The sequence below is a fragment of the Emydura macquarii genome, unplaced genomic scaffold (assembly GCF_026122565.2).
Source record: "Emydura macquarii macquarii isolate MOO-44397 ecotype Brisbane River unplaced genomic scaffold, CSIRO-AGI_Emac_v2 contig_450, whole genome shotgun sequence".
In the NCBI taxonomy this organism is placed as follows: domain Eukaryota; kingdom Metazoa; phylum Chordata; order Testudines; family Chelidae; genus Emydura; species Emydura macquarii.
Window position 1 is genome coordinate 3,903,617 of NW_027130587.1, and position 14,676 is coordinate 3,918,292.

Below are 14,676 nucleotides of genomic sequence, written 5' to 3' on the forward strand. Positions count from 1 at the left end.
GCATTACATTGTTTGTGTGTGCACATTTTGTAGATTAAACCCCATTATTTGAATGAGTGGCTGTAAAATACCAGAGTCCAGATTGAAAAACAAAAGTGGTGTCCCACAATGACTTGACGAGCGTTGCTGCTATCTTTCCTTTAGGACTTTGGGACTCGAACTATATTCTGTCCTGTATCATTCCTGAGCCCTGATTTAGTCTGAGAAAAAGCATTAGGCAGGTGACAATCTTTCATTCCCTCTGTGCTGTATTGAGCTGGGGTTGGTCGATGTGGGATGGGTACGACTGACTCTGCTGGACTGAGAGATGGATCCAAGGCAGTGATCAGAGTTCCTGAGTTGGAAATAACCCTGTAGCTTCAGCGCTGCACTTGTAATGTGGGTTTGGGTATTTCAGCTTTATTTATCACCTTTCCCAAGAGACGAATGCATGGGGAAGTTCAGGACAGAGCAACAAACGTAATGAAAGATCGAGACCTGGGGGAAATTGCTGTCTTCTGCGGGGAGAGAGGGACGAGTTACTTTCATATAAGACAGAAGGAAGAAATAGGGGTTACTTGCAGCAGGGTAAACTCAGGTCAAGTATCGGGAATAAGTGTAGGAATCAAACAGCAAAGGGAGGCTGTGCCTGAGAGTCCAGGCTAGACACCCATTCCTTAGGGATGGTGTGAAGATAACGAAATCAGTCCTGTTGAATTGCAGCGAGATGGTTTGGGTAGATGTCACACTAAAGAGCCTCTTCGGACCCCAGTGATCCTATGATCTGGTCTTCCATGCGGCCAGGAGGAGCCATTTTGGTCCAGAGAGAGAGCGAGCGAGCTAGCATTGATGCATCTTCTGACACTTTGCCAGCTTACAAGATTGCATCATGCTAACTTTCAACTCATTTAGAGAGTGGGAAGAAGAGAGGAAGGGTGGTACAGTGGTTAGGGCACTAGACTGTGACTTGGGAGACCAGCGTTCAGTTGCTTGCTCTGCCAGTCTTCATGTGTGACCTGGGGCAAGTCGCTTAGTTCCTCTGTGCCTCAGTTTCCCATCCCTAGCCTTCTCTTAGCTGCCCTTCTGGAAGGCTGTTCCTGAAAGCAAGTCCTAGGTAGCAGCAATGAGGGATTCAGAGCTCACTGTGTTGCAGAATTCCCTCTGCTCCCTTGAGTGTAGATGGCCACTGAGGAAAAGCCACGTAACAAATGTGACGTTCTCAGAAGAACCATGCACATGTTGCAATGTCTATTGAAACATGCCCCAGAGAGGGTGGGGACAGCGTCACTAATTTGCAGAAAGATAATAGAAACCAGTGCTTGGCCCAGAATCTTGGCGGACGAAAGCTGTGAAAAGTCCATCGTGTTTTCCCTGTGGCCTCTGTTAACCTTCAGAGGTATGGCCTGGAAAGTTGCGATCCAACAGAGAGTCATCTGATGCCAGGTGCAAGGTCATCCTCTGTGTTCTTTTAGTGAGGACACTGTGGCCGTTCTTTGCCTTAGGCAGTGATCCTTTAGGCTGACTCATGAGCAGCTCCGCATTTGGTAACATGAGTCTGGCATCTGTGCCAGGCGCACCCTCCTATCATGGTGTTGGTGGGTGAAATGCTAGCTGTGTTCAGATCACAGGAACTGCTTTCTCTTTTGGGAGCTCTGGGGAAATGCAAACACTTGGAACAGGCTGTGGCAAAAAAAACCCTTTCTGGCGGGAGGGAACTGAAATCTAGCATACTTGCTCTAAACACTAGGGGCCATGTTTTTAACCAGGGCTTTTTAACTGCGTGCAGATTTGAGAGGCTGAATGGATTTGTGTTGGAGTCGTTAAGAATCAGGAGATCAGGTTTCTGTTCTTTGCTCTGCTGCTGACTTGCTGGGTGGCCTTGGAGGAAATTGTTTCCCCTTCAGGAGAAGAGGGATTATAATCCTTCCCTATCTCACCTGGGCATTTGTGCTAAATTCATTAGTGCATGTGAGGTGCTCAGACACTATGGTGATGTGTGCTGTAGAAAGGCCTATAAATAAATAGCATTTCAGTGCCTGTGTACCTCTTGTATCTACACACCAGGCAGTTTAAGTGTGTACATATTGTCACCTGCCTCTGTGCAGGAACAAATTTAGAGGCCAGATTTGCCTGTAACCTTGATTAAAGCAGCACCTTTAGCAGCTTGGATTGGTTGGGCATCAATTTCCTTGGACTTCTGGGGAGGTGGCAGATGCATGAGGGTTGGTATGATTGGGGGAGAGAGAGGTGGGGGGTCTCATATCCCTCTGGCTGGGCTAGTTCTGGGCTGTTGGTGAGAATTAGCTGCTAGGTTTTATTACTTCTATATGGACTGTTTTAAAGCTTGTCGGAAGCAGCTGGACAGTCACACACATCATTGTAAGCAGAAAGAGACTCATTTTTCAAAACTAATCTCCCAGGGATCTGCTTCTAGACTGAATGCAGGCAGCTCTGCATTCATCCCTATGGGTCAGCAATCAGGCCGTAGGTGCTACCTGGGCGTTGTCTATAACCAAGTGCTGCAAACTGTATTCCTGCTGTAGAGGGAAGTGGGAGCATTAGCGGTTCAGATACTATTGCGGTGGGAACAGTAATAATAATACGTAGCTCTTATATAATGCATTTCATCAGTAGATCTCCCAGCACTTTACAGAAGAGGTGGTATCCCCATTTTATAGGTGGGGATACCCATAATGAGAAGGACCTAGACAGGGTAGGACTTATCCATTGCTGTTGCCATGCCATCGAGCCAGGCAGCTGTTCCTCTCAGGGTGAAGTTACCTAGTGACCTGTCTATTTGAAAAAGAAAAAAAGAAAAGCTCCATTAGAAAAAGGAAGAAAACGAACCAAAAGCAGGATCAGCACAGTGGGGTGAAACGAACCATGCTCTAAGTTGCACAGAACAAGGATACTGGAAAGTCCAGTTGTAAATGGAGTGCTTGCTATTCCCTGCAGCCCGTTTGATGCAAAGAATCCCTTCCTGGCACCTGTTACGCTGAACCGAAAGCTGAACCAGGGCGGAGAGAGGCACCTAATGCACTTGGAGTTGGACATTTCTGGTTCCAAAATCAGGTACCTTTCCACTGGGGGATATTTTCCTTATACTGGGAAGGGGTGGAGGGACATAAGTTAAGTTTGGGAATACACGTGCCTGACTTGTCCAGAGCTTAGAGTAGAGCCTCGCTGTTGAGTTTCCTGGCACCAAGGATATATGAAGTTCTTTTGGATCAGGATAACTTTGAGAGATCAATTTTAATTTTTTGCCTTGACGTTATTTCCTCCTGTCTTAAATACTGTGTTGCTTCATCACAGAATGGCTGCCGTGTTCCTCCCCAGAGGTGGCTGTATGTGTCAGTAGCAGTTGAGGAATCCCGATAGCTGCAGTCAAGTGTTCTTTGGGCTCCTTCTCCAGTAAATATGCTAGAAGAAGAGAGCATCCTAATGGGATCAGTAGCACTCCTCTTTTTGGCCTAACTTCGGCTAGTGCTGTACAGGCCCCGCAGATCATCTGAGATTGGAACAGGCAACTTTATACTGAAACCTCTTTAATGGTAGTAAATGGCTTCGCTAGTTCTGGTATGTGGAAGGCTGAGGCCTGTGAAAAGAGGGTGCAAAACTTCGTTGGTGGACTCTTAAAGCAGAGGAAGATGTCACAGAGGCTTTAGGGCCCATTGTATTCAAAAGCAAAGGGCATCTTTTCTGAGCTGAAATCCTGTGCCTATTGAAGTCCGTGACAAAACTTCCATTGATTTCAGTAGGGCCAGGGTTTCTCCCCTAAGCTTAGCTTTAGGAAGCCTTCAAGAATGTAGGATAATCAACCTGGTGCTGTTTAGCCTAATTTCTAGGTCTCTTGGCAATGCTGATGGCTTGTTAATGAAGGACCAGAGTCTGCTCTCTGCTGTGCATACACGGCTCCCTTTGTTCACTCAGTGAATCTCAAGGGATAGAATCTGGCCCTATGCTTTTGTGATTGCGAGGGGAGGGGAGAAGCCAAGTCTAAAGACAAAATAAATAAACCTGGACCAAAAGGTTTTGTCGTGTCGTCGTCGTCGTCGTCGTGTCTCTCCCCCCCCCCCCAACCTCTTTTGGTTCCTTAAGCCTGATTGGACTCTGAGCCAAATGTTCCCGGAAGCTGATGATTCTGTGTGGAATACTGTTGTGTTCTGGAGATTGGGGAAGTCAGAAACATCAGTGTGTTCATTATAGCTTCAAAATATTGTCTCACACTCATCAGTTTCTAGCTGTGTTAACTCAGTCATCTCCCTTTTCTGACTGGCTGAATCTCTTTGCTTGCAAACACGCTGGACAAGATCTGACATCAAGTAGTGATGATATTTCACTGAAATTAACTCTGAAACTAAGTTGTTGCAAAGGGGTTGTCAGTCCATCCTCCTGAAGAGACGCCTTTTTAAAATGGTTATTACAAAGTGTGCAAAAACCCATAAGAAGATAGCTCTTGCCTCCTTCTTATGACTAGTATTTGGCCGTTAGATTAAACAAGCACAGAGTATCTCCCTGACCCCTACAAATCCATGCAAATAATAATTCAGTGCAGATGGTAAAAGAGACGCTTTTTGCATATCATCCCTCTGCATGCTCCACTTCATGCTGCACTTCTAGCTGGTTTGCTTGCACCTGTTTGAGTGGACGTGAACCAGTGTTGGTGTTGCATGTTGATGTCGTTTTCCTCTCCCTAGGTATGAGTCTGGGGACCATGTTGCTGTGTACCCAGCCAACGACACATCACTAGTGAACCAAATCGGCGAGATTCTGGGTGCAGATCTGGATGTGATCATGTCCTTAAACAACCTGGATGGTTAGTAGTCCAAACGAGCAATCGTTCCAGCAGCCTATTGGAAAGTCACTCCTTTTCCTTTATTTGTGTCTGAATTTCTGTGTGTCACTTGCAGAGAGTGGGGGCATCCCTACATGAGACAAGCTGAAGAACAGCTTTTGATCACGATATCAGTATTTTTGAAGAGAAGGATCTTTTAGTTTGGTTTGGATCATATTTTGTATGAGGCCCACAGAATCAGGCCAGTGGATTTGCTCCTTCTGCCTTTCCATCAGGACCACAAGAGAATGAACTTCAGATCCTGCTGCCTCTGTGGGGTGGGGACCATGTTTCTGTTCTGTGTTTGTGCAGCAGTTAGCACCGCTGAGTTTCGGTCTTTGACCATGGCTGTAGGTGCGCCCAAAATATAAATAATTCATCATCGAAACGAGAGGCCAATTCCATCTCCTGTATGGAGGCTGGATTAAGTGTAACTGGCATTTCTGTCCCGCGCACTGTTAGCCAAACATTTTGTTTCTTTCAATTTTTAAGTAGTTGGCTCTCTTAGGCCATGTGAAGTTTTTATGAAGAGCCCGGGCTTTGTTGAGCTCTGCATGTCTGTAACTCCTGCAGAGTTGGAGCGCTGTGATGTAATTCAGTAGCTCTCGTGTAAAACATACTATGTAAATATATGCACAGGTTAGGCAACTGATGGGGCCCCTAGTAACAGGATATCAGAGCAGGTCTACTGTGTCCTCCCCGTACATCAGATAATCCTCTCCAGCACCATACCAGCAGTTTCCTAGTGCCACTATTGAATCAAAAGATTAGTCTCTGGTTTGCACTGTATTGAACTGCAAAGATAATGCCCCTCCGTACAGCACAGTACAGCACATACTTACAAACAATGTTCTTGGCAGAGTCGGCCAAGGTTTCTGACCCTTCTAGATGGTTCTCTGGCAGTACCGTATGTAAAAGCTATGAAAGGACACTTTATGGTGTGTGCGGTTTTTCCCACCTACAGTTCTGTTCTTTTGTATTGTGCATTAGCCTAGCCAGGACTCCTTGAAAACGGGTTGTTATAGGGCAGGGATGCCCGAGCTTTGCCCTTCTGAAGGCTTCGAAGGCAACTTACTGGTGGTCCAAGAACCAGTGCCTCAGTTTCTAGAAAATGAAGCAGTGTGCAGCTTGCCCACATCTTTAATATGCAGGTGGTGACTGCAAGATCCCAGCCTGCAGTCCCCTATCTCAGTCTGTTACAGCCCCAGGCAGCATACTTTGGGTCACTCCTGCTGTAAAGGGCTTTCTTCCTAGCTCACTAAACTGAATTCACTACACTTAGCGATCACAGATTTGTTCGGAGCATGCAGAAAACAAAGAGAACCCAGTGTGTTGGTGATGGTTCTTGTCCTGTCTCTGATGACCCTCCTGCAGCATCAAAATGGAGCCTGCAAACTCCCCCCTCCCCTCCGTGCCTCAGTTTTCCCGTCTGTAAAATGGGCACGCTACTGGCTTCCTTTGAGACCTTTGGGTGAAAAGTGCCATGGAAGTGCAGAGCTCGATTGCTGGCCAGTCAGCAGCTAGGCTGAACATAAGACCTGTACAATGAAAAGAAGGAAGGGTGGGCAAGATGGCCATAAGGTTTCCTCCATCTTTGCTGCTCAGTACACCTCCATTCTTAGTGTGCAGGCCAGAGTCCTGCTAATGCAGCTGACCTTGCGCTGGAAGAACAGACAGCTGGTTACCCCGGGATGGACGCAGCACTGACTCTCATCATGCGGGGCAGCACGTTTCCATTGCTGCTGCTTGTCTCCTGGCCAACAGGGCTTCTGTTCCTGGTTCTGCCACCGGGCGGCGGTGTGACCTTCATAATAATAGTCCTCCATACATAGCGCTCCTCATCTGTGAATCTCAAACCCCTTACAAAGGAGGTCAATATCCTTATCCCCATTGTGCAGATGGGGAAACTGAGGCACAGAAATGACTAGTCCAAGTCACCCAGCAGCAGAGCCAGGAATTGAATCCAGGGCTGCAGAGTCCCAGTCCAGTACTCTATCCACTAGGCCACACTGCCTCCCATGAAATCAGTCCCCCATTCTGCATCTCTGTTTCACTGTGGATGTGGTCTGTCTTTCTAACAGACTCGCAGTGTCTCTGAACTTCACCTTCCTCTCTTCCCTTTCCCAGAGGAATCCAATAAGAAGCATCCATTCCCCTGCCCCACCACCTACCGGACAGCCCTGACCTATTACCTGGACATCACCAACCCACCGCGCACCAACGTCCTGTACGAGCTGGCTCAGTACGCCACAGACCTCAACGAGCAGGAGCACCTCCGCAAGATGGCATCTTCTGCTGCCGAGGGGAAGGTGAGCATGCTGCTGCTTCTGCGGGCAAGGAAGCGGTTGAAGGGGGATTCTCTCTCTGCACGTGTGCTGATGGTGGGCTGGATAGGAATTGCCAGACGTCTGTCTAGCTCAGTATCCTGTTTCTGACACTGACTGCTACCAGATTCTTTAGAGCAGGGTGTGAGGAAACTCTTGACGAACAACTAGAGAGTGACCTGTTTGTAGAAATTCCTTCCTGGCACCTGTCTGAGGGTGGCTTCTACCTTGAAGTCTGACGGTTTATATGGATTTTTTTATTTGTAAATATAAAATATTTGAACCTGTTTGGAATGTAAGCGGGATCGAACTAATTATCTGTCTACATGTCCAAGGCTGATTGTGGCATGGTAAAACGAGAGGGGGGGAATCATTCTTAAAGTAAATAATGGCCTGCAAACCTTTTAATTGGCTTTGCCACCAAGAAAGAGGTTAACTAAGTGTCATCAGTAAAATCCCCTAAATATCCACCCAAGAGATCCAGGTGTATACAAATCACTGGTAGAGTCTTGGGCGGCAGCAGGTCAACGGGAAGAAAAAGACAAGGAAGTTGGGTTTTTTTGGCTTTTGTTTGTCCTTCCTCCAAAAAAACGTTGGCAGTAGAAGCCGAAATCTCATTGATTTCCCGAGTGCCTACGTCCATTCTGAAAACGGGGCTTCGGAGCCTCTACGTGATGTAGGCGTTTCTGAAAATGTTGCCCCTTATGTTTGTCAGGGCCAAGTATCCCTTTGTGCCCGGGTGATGGGAAACAGGACAAATATAGGCCTTAGCGCCGGCTCGCCTTGGTTATTCGGTGAGAGGCTGGGGGGCGAATGCCAAGAGTTCCACGGAGCTTGGTCTGTGCCAGCATGTCTTTGCCTGGTTTTTTTACTGGGTGTCAGGATGGGAAGGTAGCGCCTCTCTGGGTGGGGTAGGGTGGGCGGACACAGGTGTCCCTGGGAGTTGCTTTGCTGATGGTAGGCAGAGTTGCTCCTACCTGTCCTGCAAAAATCACTTCACCAGGCCCCATCCATCTTGGGGCAACGCCCCACATTTCTGCTAAGATTTCCTCTTGTGCTGCCCTATGCAGAGCTGCTCCTTCATTGTGCAAAGGGAAAGGATGGGTGCAAAGAAACCTAGTTCCTGATGTGTAATAGAGCCCCAGATTATAAGTCCATAAGGGATGGTTGCGATCCTCTAGTCTGACCTCCTGTGTATCACAGGCCATAGGATTTCACCTTGCCTTTGTTCTCATGTGTTCACTCTCTCTGCACATAGGCGCTGTACCTCAGCTGGGTTGTGGAGGCCAGAAGAAACATATTAGCCATCCTGCAGGATGTATCTTCTCTCCGACCTCCCATCGACCACCTCTGTGAGCTGCTGCCACGCCTGCAGGCCCGTTACTACTCCATTGCTTCCTCTTCCAAGGTGAGTCCTTTCCCTGTGTCTCCAGGAGCTGGGCAATCTACCAGCCCTGGTGAAGGACTCTGGTTCTTAGCATATCAAGGCCCCTGAGCAACCCAGAGAGATTCCTTTCTAAACCCGTGGCCATCCTCACAAATCCCTGCACCACTGAGCATCTAGACATCTGTGGAGCCTCTTCTAGGATTAGCCTGAAGGGCTGGGAAAGGAATGCAGGGATTTCCCTTGGAAGAGAACACAGCTCATCCTGTGCAGAGGGGCTGCCTGTTTGCCTGGGTGACCAGGAACAGCAGTACGTGGTCTTTCCCATGTGGGATGCAGAATCGGCGCGGAAAGCGGAGTCTCCATCACAGCTACCACCAGGGTGCCCTCGGGCTGCCTCCAGCTCTGCTCTCGCTGCTGTAGGGCCCTGCTTTCAGCAGGTAGCGAGATGGACTCCGGAGGTAAATACCTCGTGCCTGGGGATGGTTTTCACTGGTGTTTTGTACCAGGCATAGCCTTATAGCTCAGCTCTGTGACTATCCACTAGTCCTCATTGTGCACCCGGCTTCAGCAATAGCTGACCCTGTGTCTGGCGTTAGTTCTGCTGCAGTAATAAGCGCCCTGCAAGGCCGGTGATGCGTTGCAGGCTGGCTAAGGACACCGGGATGGTGAATCTAAAATGTCGTCGTTCGCTGTAATTCAGAGAGAAGCAGAGGAACATCTTGGCCCAGGATCTGACACCGGGTATAGCCTGAGAGGCTGTGCCCTCTGTAACTCATGGTGCAGATCACAATGTCCTTTCGCTCCAGTTACGTCCTGCACTCATGCAAAGTTCACGTTCCCCCAGGTAGCCCCTGCTGACCTCCAGCAGGAGGAAGGTCTAGCTGCACTCCCAACTCAAACAGAGAGAACTTGTGAGCCAAGGTTTAGCTGCTCCCTCTCGAAAGCACTGTTAGTTACTCTTCCAGCAATGCAGGGAGAAGGGCACCAGAATCTGACACCAGATTTCAGTTCGAGAGCGTGTCCTACCCGCCCTCCTCCTCTTCCTCCCTAGCCAAATTAGTGCTGCATCTGCGCAGGGGAAGGGAGAGTCTAAAATCAGCACGCTGGGAATCCGGCATTCCTCCCGGCAGGGGTCACTAAAGGACAACTCGATAGACTCTAGCATCTTGTCCCTGGTGCTGCAATGTAGCAGAGGCGGTGGGCATGTCTACCCTGCAGTCAGTGGTGTGACGGCAGCATCTGTAGCTTTCATCTAGCGAGCATGGGTGAGTGAATGATAGCAGTGAAGCTGTGACGGCGCTGGTGGTGACGGCTCAAGAACATATCCAAGATCCCAGGAGGGCTGGCATAGGCTGTTCTGCCTTCACTTCACTGCTGTTGTTACAGGAGCTAGCTGGACCAAAGCTCCGACCTGTGCTGCAGTCGTCATGCAATGGAGACATACCCGGAGTGGAATATGTGGAGGCTAAATTGTTCCTGTGGCGCAGTGGAAGACGGGCGCGATACAGTTCTTGTCGATGAACAAGCAATGGGGCTAATTCCCCCATAGGTGCTGCCTGCCAACACATGGGTGACTGCATTTCTCTAAAGCTGGTGCCAATTGTCTTTGCTCCAGGTTCACCCTAACTCCATCCACATCTGCGCTGTGGTTGTGGAATACGAGACCAAGACCGGCCGCATGAACAAAGGAGTGGCCACCACCTGGCTGAAGAACAAGGTGCCCAGTGAAAATGGGCACAAGTTGATGGTGCCCATGTACGTGAGGAAGTCCCAGTTCCGGTTGCCTTTCAAACCCGGCACGCCCGTCATCATGATTGGGCCCGGGACCGGGATCGCCCCGTTCGTTGGCTTCATTCAGGAGCGAGCCTGGCTGAAGCAGCAAGGTGAGTGTGTGGCAGCTGCACAGTGTTACCAGATCAGCTGGTCCAAAACCCGACCCCAGAGTAGCCATCGGTTGGATGCACTACCTTGTCCGCTGCAGTGCCAGCCACCGGTGACCATCTCCGAACCCCCAATCTCCTGTGGGCAGCCAGAGGGGAGACCCCCCCGGCCCTGCAGCCAGAGGGGAGACCCCCGGCCCTGCAGCTCTGGCTCGCTCCTGCTGGGTTCAGAAGTAGCACTCTAGCGTTTGTGTGGTCCCATCTCAAAGCCGTTTCCGGGGAGCAGGCGGGGAGGGGACTTGCAGCAGTGGTAAGATTTTGGAGTCTCGCCCCCCCCCCCACCTCCATGTGCCCCCGAGTGCCTGGCGGCACCCCCACCTCCATGCACCCCCAAATCCCCTAGGTCAGCGCTGTTTGCTGTGGGTGTGCGGGCGGAACCCCCACCCCCCCAGACCCGCAGTGACTGACAGCAGTGTGGGCCAATCACGGCTCTCCTGTGCTGGCCGGGCTCTGGGGCACACTCAGGGCACTGGCTGCAGCCCATCCTCCGTGTCCGGTTCACCTGCAGCCCGGGAAAGCTGCACCACGGCTTGGCCAGAGTCCGTGGGATGACGAGGGGCAACTCCCCCCATCCCACCTCAGTGCTGCCCCGTCTCCTCGTTGTAACGTGGTCCAAAGTACCTTTCCCCAGCACACGCCGCTGGAAGGGAGAGAAGTCCCTTTTCCTCTGTGGGCCCATCTGCTGGGCAGCTCCTTGGTTCCTCCGCCCGCAGCCGGGGCACTCCAGAGCGCTGGGGTGGGCAGGAATGCAGGAGAGGGCATCCTCCCGTCCCTTCTCTGGACGCGGGCGGCAGGCTGGGTCTGACAGCGCTGGGGAAAGTGGGATTGAAAGACCAGGGCTGGCTGTGAGGTGCCCACACCCGAAAGGAGGAAGCGCCTGGCGCTGTCAGCAGCGGAAGAGGTTTCAGCTCAACCTCCTGCCGCTTTAACCTACCCTGGGCGCAGCCTGCGCTTGCAGCCCGGTGGGCGGCGCTAGATAACCGTGACGTAGAGGCTGGCCCGGTTTGGAGCAGGAGGCTGCTGGGGAGGTAGCTGGTCAGGGCTGGAGGACTGCCGGCTTCTGGTAGCCGGGGCAGGGTGGAAAGATGGTCCAGCGACCTGGCTTCGGTTCCCTACTCTGCCACAGACTCCTTGTGTGACCCTGGACAAGTCACGTAGGCCCAGATCCCGGTTAGGTGTCTAAATCTCTTTGAGAACATGGGCCTTAGTGTCTTTATGCCTCAGTTCCCCATGGGAGAATAGCCCGGCCCTTCCTTATGGGAGTGTGAAGACAAAGGCCTGAGACTGCGGGGCTCAGACTCGACGGCGGCAGGGGCTGTGGAAGTCCCGCAGACAGCTCACTGCCCAGCCCCGGGGAGACGGCAGGGCTGGGGTGACAGCTGCCGTGTTGTGTCCCAGGGAAGGAGGTCGGCGAGACGGTGCTGTACTATGGCTGTCGCCATGAGAACGAGGACTACCTGTACCGAGAGGAGCTCACCCAGCTCCACAAGGAGGGAGCCCTCACCCAGCTCAACGTTGCCTTCTCCAGGGACCAAGACCAGAAGGTAAAGCCCAGCTAAGAGGCTATGGTCCTTTCCTCCCTGAAGCCTGTGTGTGGAAGGCTGGACTCCTGCAGCTGGGTGGGTGCTGCCTTCAGACGGTGTCAGGACAGGACCATGGGAGCTGCCAGGCCATAGCCCAGGCTACTGCTCCGATCGGGCCCTGGTGGCCTTGGTCTGGACCCTGCGCTTCAAAGCAAGGCCGTGGGGAGATGCCACAGCCCTGGGGAGCATCAGTCTCCACTCCCGCTTGGCTTGAGAACCTGCCCTTGAGCCGCCCCCCGGCTGGCGTGGCCCTGTGCTAGTGCCGGAGTGGGGCAGGCCCGCTGACGTCCCCTCTGCAGCTTTGGTTTTCCTCCCCTTGGAGGGACACGCGATGAAGCAGCCAGCCCGGCTGCTCGCTGCATTTGGCGCGTGGAATCCTGTCCCCGCTGCGCTAAACCCAGCTGCCATTGTTCTGCCAGGTTTACGTGCAGCACTTGCTGAAGAGAAACAAAGAAGGGGTCTGGAAGCTGATCCACGAGGGGAACGCTCACATCTACGTGTGCGGGTAAGGCCAGCCAGCAGCTCGTGGCCCTTGGCTGGACTATGGGCTGATTCGGGGTGTCCCATTGTTAGCCCCAATTCCCAGGGGCTGGGGTGAGTGAGGAGGGGGCGGGAATGTGGCTTTACCAGGACCTTGCCCCTCGATTTGCTTGAAAGATTTCAGCTACATGGCTGGACTCAGGCTCCTTCAGCAATACATTGGGTTCAGGGACGCTCCCCCGGCTGTGAAAGGGGAGGAGCCAAGCTCTCAACTCACATGCCAGGTTCAGTGAGTGATGTGGCCCCCTTCCCCCACCATGCACCTGGGGGTGGAATAACAGCAGTGTGGTCTAAGCACAGGCTTGGGAGCCAGGAACTGCTTGGTTCTCCCCCAGCTCTGCCACTGCCTTGCCAAATAGCCTTTGTCAAGACACCTCCCGCAGTGCAGATTTCCCAGACCAACGTGCAGGTACCAGGCTGCTGGCCCAGGGCTGGGAGCAGGTGCCGGGCTGATGGGCAGTGCATGCTGCTGGCCCAGGGCTGGTTGCTCACACCCAGTGATGTGCAGGTTCCTGCTCAGTGCCCCTTTGATCCCTCGGTAGCCAAGCTCCCTAGACCTGTTGCTTGTCCTGGCCAGGCCAGATGGAGCAGCACGTGCCCACATGGCAGCCTGGTATTGCCTGTAAACCACCTTCGGCATGGGAGACAAACATCTCTGGCCTGGCACCAGAGGCTGGGGGGCTGGGACCTTTTCTCCAGTCTCTGCCCAGCCTGGCTCCTGCAGCATCTCACCTTCCCCCGGGGCTGTGATCGTCAGGCTCGGCCCGGTGCCCTAGCCTGGCTGGGTTGCTGCGTCTGCGCAGCCGAGGGAGGTGGAGGGACGTGATGCCTGCCCTCGCTCACGTCCCCTCTCTGCTCTTGTCATTCCAGCGACGCTCGGAACATGGCACGGGACGTGCAGAACACCTTCTACGAAATCGTGGCGGAGTTTGGGAGCATGGCCCAGCCCCAGGCTGTGGACTACGTAAAGAAACTGATGACCAAGGGCCGGTACTCCTTGGACGTCTGGAGCTAAGCCGGGCTGCCGGGCCAGGGAGAGGAAGGATTCCCAGCCGGCTGCTGGATGGGAGACGAAGAGCACCTGCCCAGCTATTGCAAGAACGTGCCACTGAAACAAAATGAAACCCTAGATCCCCCTAACTGGTAATTGTTCCTTCTCCGCCCGCCTCCCCCTCTGCTAGACTGGTCGCAGGAGAGCCCTGGGAAGGACGGGGCAGAGGTGGGGAACACCTAGAATCCCCTTTGGTTTTCTGGGGGAGACGCATCTCCACTGGGCTGGACGGGCTGGGAGCCAGGGCTTGATTTGAATTCCTTCTGGGGTTCCCATGTCCCTGGCTCAGGGCCAGGCCCATTAGCTGGGGGGCTGCCCCCTCTGCTTTGCCTTCTGAACAGCGACCCATCAGCAGTGCCGCTCACCGCCCTCCCCTCTCTCAGGAACCGCTTTCTGCTCCCGTGGAAACTGAAGTGGGAGTGAGGGCGCCCGCCCCGTACCAGCCCTTGGCTTCCAGCCAACCCCCCCCGGGCGCCTCTGGCTAGTTGCCTACCTCCTGCTGCCCCCTTCCCTCCCAGGGAGCTGCCTTGGTTTTGAAGCGGTTCTTTGGTGACGGTGTGGCCCCTGCTCCGGCATGGCCTGGAGGAGATCTGGCCCAGAGCCCTGGGCGGGCAGCCACTCTGGGCTCCAGAAGTGGATCCTGGCCGTGCCATGGGTTCTAACCGGGCCAGCTGAGACTCCAGGACGCTGGGTTGGAAGGTGCCCAGCCCCTGCCGCTGCACGTGGGAAGCAGCACCGAGGAGGGAGGGATTCTCCACGTAGCTCCCCTGAGCCCTGCAGGGTAGCAGGGCTGCACGGGCAGAGGCAGGGATGCTGAGCCATGTCTGCCTTGTGTCTGCCCCTATAGACTTGCCGCCCCTCGTGCTGTGAGGGGGCAGCCTGCGGCGCAGTCAGTGCCCTTTGAAAGCCCTTGTGGCCTGAAACCAGCCTTGGCTATCGGAGCCTGCAGAGCCCTACTCCAGCCTGGGTTAGGGCCGTGTGAGCTTACCTAGGAGATGCCAGTGCCAGTGTAAACGCCTGCCCAGCTCCTGGCCAGGC

General features: G+C 53.0%; 1 protein-coding gene across 5 annotated transcripts in view; it reads left to right on the top strand.

Annotated features, from left to right (window-relative positions):
• Positions 1 to 14,471, top strand: part of POR (cytochrome p450 oxidoreductase) — a 49,447-nt gene extending 34,976 nt beyond the window's left edge. For all 5 annotated transcript variants that reach the window (XM_067537799.1, XM_067537800.1, XM_067537802.1 and 2 more), the window contains 8 exons: positions 2,935 to 3,051; positions 4,677 to 4,795; positions 6,941 to 7,122; positions 8,396 to 8,545; positions 10,140 to 10,407; positions 11,863 to 12,008; positions 12,467 to 12,552; positions 13,458 to 14,471. In XM_067537799.1, the coding sequence (XP_067393900.1) occupies positions 2,935 to 3,051; positions 4,677 to 4,795; positions 6,941 to 7,122; positions 8,396 to 8,545; positions 10,140 to 10,407; positions 11,863 to 12,008; positions 12,467 to 12,552; positions 13,458 to 13,602 (1,213 nt within the window). In that variant the 3' untranslated portion in view covers positions 13,603 to 14,471. The remainder of the gene's footprint in view (positions 1 to 2,934; positions 3,052 to 4,676; positions 4,796 to 6,940; positions 7,123 to 8,395; positions 8,546 to 10,139; positions 10,408 to 11,862; positions 12,009 to 12,466; positions 12,553 to 13,457) is intronic.
• The last annotated feature ends 205 nt before the right edge of the window (positions 14,472 to 14,676 follow it).